Source organism: Armigeres subalbatus, chromosome 2 (assembly GCF_024139115.2).
Source record: "Armigeres subalbatus isolate Guangzhou_Male chromosome 2, GZ_Asu_2, whole genome shotgun sequence".
NCBI classification, from domain to species: domain Eukaryota; kingdom Metazoa; phylum Arthropoda; class Insecta; order Diptera; family Culicidae; genus Armigeres; species Armigeres subalbatus.
In genome coordinates this window covers 215,558,636-215,564,715 of record NC_085140.1, presented here as the reverse complement: position 1 = coordinate 215,564,715, position 6,080 = coordinate 215,558,636, and the positions used below count along the sequence as shown (strand labels likewise).

At 40.8% G+C, this 6,080-nt stretch overlaps 1 protein-coding gene across 2 annotated transcripts in view; it reads right to left on the bottom strand.

Moving 5' to 3' along the window:
- Positions 1-311: 311 nt before the first annotated feature.
- LOC134211630 (oxysterol-binding protein-related protein 9) overlaps positions 312-6,080 on the bottom strand; it is a 232,243-nt gene continuing 226,474 nt past the window's right edge. For both annotated transcript variants that reach the window (XM_062688695.1, XM_062688696.1), the window contains 3 exons: positions 2,613-2,830; positions 2,446-2,551; positions 312-2,382 (listed from right to left, as the gene is read on the bottom strand). In XM_062688695.1, the coding sequence (XP_062544679.1) occupies positions 2,296-2,382; positions 2,446-2,551; positions 2,613-2,830 (411 nt within the window). In that variant the 3' untranslated portion in view covers positions 312-2,295. The remainder of the gene's footprint in view (positions 2,383-2,445; positions 2,552-2,612; positions 2,831-6,080) is intronic.

Below are 6,080 nucleotides of genomic sequence, written 5' to 3'. Positions count from 1 at the left end.
ATGTAAATACAACTGTTCTCACTTGCTGATTGCAACAGATCTCACTTGCTGATTTCCCTGATTGTCCCAAGAATTCCCTGATAATTACCTGAATTTTCCATGTTGACAATATCTCCCTGATAATATCAGATTTTCCAGGTAGTCTCTTATACCGGAATCTAGAGCTTCAAAGATGACCAATTTGGTTCGAAAAACGACAAGTGGGTACTTTATTACGCCGGCATACATACACGGCGCTCGGGTCGAGGACGCAATTATGAAAGTCGGGTATACATGTGGATTGTAATATCTACCAAAAAGAACGTTATATCTAGATACTCGAAACTTTTATTGCATTCTTTTCATGTTTCATTTAGTTTTTCTCTTGAGTAGGGTAATGCCCTAAAATAAATTGCTAAGGATTTTTTGCTGTTTTTCTTCATTATCGATAATATGTACTGTATTCTAATCATTAGTTTGAAATAATCCGTTTAGTCCAATATTATATGTGTGTAGGTATCTCGACGTTATCCTCTTACGATACTCAATTTTGCAACTGTTCAACAAGGAAATGTGTTGTCGTTGAATTCCTATCTCATAGGGTTATCTTTTTCGTTTGGTGCAATGTGTTTGAACTGCTTTCTGGTTTGTGATTTTTGTTGTATATTTTTTATTAGTGTAAATCTGCTTTCGTTTGTTAATACATTAAAGGTGCATTTATCTTGTGAATATAGCGTTTTTCCACAATTTTAGGCTTACCAATTAGATACTGATAATAATGACTCTCCAGTTGTTTTTCGTTATCTCAAATTTCGTGTTAACATTTTCGCTTGTTAGAATGCTCATTTAAGCGCATTTTTATTGATACGGAATCAGGTGTTTTTGTTTTAGGTAAAAAGGAGTTACTGTGTGAGTTATAAGCGTTCATTTCTTTTTAATTTTCAGTTTGTATATTCAAAGTGTAGTAGCTATGTAACGATATTGCTGTATTACAAAACAGTGTTTTCCTTTTAAACTTTGTGCATATCACAATGATCACCTTCGTCATCAATAAAAATATGGACAAACCGTTGGTTGTGTATGTGTCTATATTACAGAACTAGTGGAAGAGTTATGGTCTTGAAAGTTGAGGCTATAAATGCTTTGACGAATCACTGCAAATGGATGTCCTAAGAGATCTACAGATATTTTTGAAATAAATTGTGAGGTTGCATTTAAAATATCGTCCGGTATTTTTGGATTTCGTTCACCCTAATCAAACGTCGAGTAGTCATTATACAACAAAAAGGAACTGGTTTTGAAGATTGTAGTTTGCGAATACGTAGACGGTGTATTCTAAGATATTTTACTGGACAGTAGAACAGCTTATAGCTGTAAACACTTTTCACTAGTACTGAACTAAGGTGCGATTGTGAGTTTCGTTTACTGTTTCGAGCAAACTCAAATTTCTTTTCAGGACACTTTTCATCACAAAATTCAATCAACTATACGTTTATCTTTTTATTTATGAAGTATATCCAGATGCGATTACAAGATCGCTAATTAGAATATTATGTAAAATCAATGTGATAACTTCTTTCATCCTGTTTAATCGAAATTTATTCAAAATAAATTTATAAACATAGTTCTGCCTCATATTTATTTCAGACTTTACGTACATCACCGGTGCACTCGTAATTTAATTGAGTTTTCCGCTGATAAACGAATTATTAACTAAAAAGTAGTAAGACCAGGGACATGTTTCGCATAATAGTCACTTGCAAGTATTCTATAAGTTGAGTTTGGATGTTTCCACGTTTTTCACGAATTTGTTCAAAAATTTGTATTAAGTTGTTAAAACCTGTAATATTATTGACACTTTAACAATATATCTACTCCATTGTGAGCGAAGTGTTGTACAGCGAAATGCAACACAATCGACATAAAATGGCATGATTGACGCAACGAAAACCATGGAATTAACCAAGGCTACTGTTTCCGGAGATTGAATTTCGAAATAGTTAAAAAAAAGGAGCTTTCAACAGCGTATTCTATCTAGAAAAATGTCATCAAAAGAAATTTGAGAATGTGGGTGCCATAAATATTAAATCTTGGAGATCAGTTAGAGTGTTGGCTAGATGACGGTGCACCCTCATTTCAACAATTTTATCGTAATAAGTTGTTCCGTCATCATCATGCCTCGAATTGAAAATAGGAAAAAGATTTATACTGATTCACGTAACCCGTCATATTCTTATAACAACTGTTGTAGCGCTGCTAATGTTACCTTTATTGCCTACTTCTGCTAGAACTAGTACAGCTTTCGTCGTTAGATTGCTATCTTTTGCTATCTCGTCCCTCTAGTGTAAGTCTATGCAGCAGCGGGTTGTTGTAGATCCACGATTCGCCAACCGATTTGAAATACTAGAAAGACAAAAATTTTCAGAATTGTTCGGCAAATAGGCAACATCTTATCACAATAAATACCCTATTTTCCCATTCACCGCTGTTCTCCTTTCGTTCACGTGCTTCAACGCGCTGCTTTTGTTCTACCTGAAATTTCGCATTCGTTGCTTTATCGATATCGTTCATTCTGAAATCAAAAGAATAGTGAGATAAAAGCTTCATTACTGCAACTTTTCGAACGAACTCACTTCAATCCGGCAGTGACCTCTTTCCATACGTTTCGCGACTCATTTGTCGCTTGATCGGCTACGGGACGCACCTTCTTTTTGAAAATTGGTATACTATTCACGTCGACAAATGTTTCGGGCTTGGAAGGTTTGCTACCGTCGTTGAATTTGTACTCCATTAGGCCGCTCCATTCACCGGTAATCGAGAGGAAAGACTTCTTTTCATTAGCGCCATAAATCTGTAATAAAGGATTTTGCTACATATTTTTTTATTTGTTTATTAGTTACACAACTAAATAACTGCCTCGATGCTGCCTCGAGGAGAGCGTGGCAGGTCGGAGGAGCCGTCATTGAGATCAAGATAGATGGAGCTACTCTGACCAAGGAGAGCGGAGGCCAGAAAATGGAGGTGATTACAGACGTAACGGACGTAATCATGTCCTTTCTGGACAATGGCGGGAAGTACAGCAAGGACCTTACCGACCCTAAGGAGCGACGGAAACCAGTGCCTCCGTAGTTCGCCGGGAGGAAGGGAGTGCCCGTAGAGGAAAGTGTGGAGTTGCAATGGGCCAAGCTTCGCCTCAGTGTACTCTCCATAGCTGTCAGTCTACCAACGAAGTGGGTGTAGAGAAATTCAAACCGAAAACGAACGTCAGGCTGTCGAGACGCGTGTGAGTACAAAACTGTACTTTTCTATTTTTCATGAATAAAGTTCATTTTTATCTAACGCTAAGTGTTTCGCTAGTGCCTTTATTTCGCGTTACCGAATCTATCCCAGATACGCGTGATTCCACTGTTCACTTCAACCTGCACAATCCGTCAGGTTATAGGCCCAGTAGCTGCTGCGGAAGTGAATCGGTTTGCGAGTGCATTTTATTTCGAACGGAAAGTTCCGTGGACCGTGGTATTTCGCCCCACGCGTGGGCGAAGAAGACAAATCAGAGTAGTGCTAGTGATTCCTTCTCCAGGAGTAGAACAAGAAGAATTGTGCTGCCGAGCACCTGTCGCTCGAAGAAAAAGAAACATTTTAGTTTGTTTCTTTTTCGTCAGTGTTCCGAGCCATTTACGTTCGAGGATAGAACGAGACGAATAATGTGTCGCGCCGTTACCGGAAGTGACGAACATAATGCACCGTACACACCAGTCAAGCAATTTGACGAACATTGACTCCGCCCACAAGAAAACGCTTCGGTTGCTGCTTTGTTTGAACGTGTGTGAAGTTGTTTGAACAACCATTTGACAGTTGGCGGCTCGGTTGGAAAAAATTAAAACGGTGTGATTTTGGTTTGGGTTGTCGCTGTCGGGGTGGAGTCAAGGTTCGCCGAACAAGTTTGAGCATTTGTAGTGAAGTTGCACAAACCCCCATATATTTTATGATGTTTGGTGCTCAAGTTGGCGCTTCGGTCGTTCGTGTGTGATATTGTTGGTCGAATGAATTGATTGTTCGTGACGTTGTTGGTAAAACATGATGGATGTTGGAATAAACGAAAGGTGGAGTAAATGTTAGTCAAACTGCTTGACCGTGTGTACGTTCCATAAGAGTGTTTCTTCGAGTAAACAAAACTTTTTATTTGTACCGTCTTATTCTTCTTATTGGCATTACATCCCCACACTGGGACAGAGCCGCCTCGCAGCTTAGTGTTCATTAAACACTTCCACAGTTATTAACTGCGAGGTTTCTAAGCCAGGTTACCATTTTTGCATTCGTATATCATGAGGCTAGCATGATGATACTTTTATGCCTAGGGAAGTCGAGACAACTTCCAATCCGAAAATTGTCTAGACCGGCACCGGGAATCGAACCCAGCCACCCTCAGCATGGTCTTGCTTTGTAGCCGCGCGTCTTACCGCACGGCTAAGGAGGGCCCCATTTATTTGTACCGTGGGGTCGTTAATTTGATAGTGTCGACATGTCTGCGGAACAAATTCTCAAACATGGAAGATTCGCCTCGAAATGCTGTGTTGTGAATTTGTGGAACGTTGTATCCGAGGATTTGCCGGATGAAGACGATCGTGATGAAGAGTGGGAAATGAACGATCGAAAAGCGAGGGCAACAATTGTGCGGTTGCTGCGGAGCCTCCCGATTTCGTTTGACAGCTTGATGTTCGCTCTTGACAGTAGGCCAGACGATGACATTACGCTCGAGTTAGTGAAAGCAAAACTGGCTGATGAATATAATCGGTGTTTGGAACGCGATACGGGCGCAAGGGGTTTGAAATCGGAGCGGGCAATGCGCTTTGAAGTGAAGAAAGAAACGCGGAAGTGTCATTTCTGCAAGATGCCTGCATGGTTAGAAAAGAGTACCTAATTTTAGGTAATTTTTTCTCTAGCATCTCTCTCCCTCTTCCATTTGTTGTCATAAAATGAAGAGCAAAACCACTCAACAAGGGCATTAAAGTGTGGGAACCCAACGTTGAGTAATCCCATGTTTACAAAAGTTAAGTGAAATTTACCTAACTTTTGGTTAGTTTCTATTTAAAATTAAGTATATTTTACTTAATATTAAGTGAATTTTACTTAATTTCAAGAAAAAATTACCTAATTTTGGGTTCCCACACTGAATTCCCGATTTGAGTGAAAAGTACCTAATATTAGGTACTTTTTTCTAACCGTTTGGTCATCTCCGGCGAAACTGCAGGAAATTGAAATGTAAAGAATCAGTGAAGCACGAGGAGAGTGGCCCGAAACAAAGAAGAGAAGAGGCCGAAAAAGCTAAAACGGCCCGCAGTGAATTGAAACACGTTGCGTTGGTGGTCGATGGTCAATCGCATTCGTGGCTTATCGACTGTGGGGCAAGTGCCCATATGACGAGTAACAGAGCGTTTTTCTTGGAACTCAATGAGTTCGCGGGCGGTTGGATTACAATGGCCGACGGACAGAAAACGCTAATATCCGGTGAAGGTGCGGAGTGCTTTTCGGTTACGATGATGGATGGACGTGAAATTCGTGTCGGGTCTTGCAGCTAGCCTCGTGTCCGTAGGTAAGCTTGCGCAAAAGAACATAAACGTGTGTTTCGGGAAAGAAAATTGTCGAAGAAGATCGTCGATGCGTCCTGTGGCAGTGACAGTAGGCGTTCGCAGTGGCGGTTTGTATTACCTACGGGTCACTGGAGCAGCTACGAAAGCATCAGATAACCAGCACCGAGAGAACTGCCAACACCAGTGGCACAGATGCCTTGGCCACCGTGGCTGGAAGGCCACCGAGTTAATGCTGAAGGCAGGTTTGGTCAACGGAATCAAAGTAAGCGACTGTGGGATGAAAATCATTTGCGAAATTTGTTTGGAGGGGAAGTCGGCAAAAGCGCCATTCCGCCGTGAGAAAGAAATTAAGCCGCATTTCACGACTCATTATTCTTCCCAGAAAAATTGCGTGGCTGAACGGAAGTATTGAGTGATCACCGAGATATCCAGTTGTATGCTAATCGACGCCGGTTTGGAGAAACGCTACTGGGGAGAGGTCGTGCTCACGGCTACATATCTACAAAACCG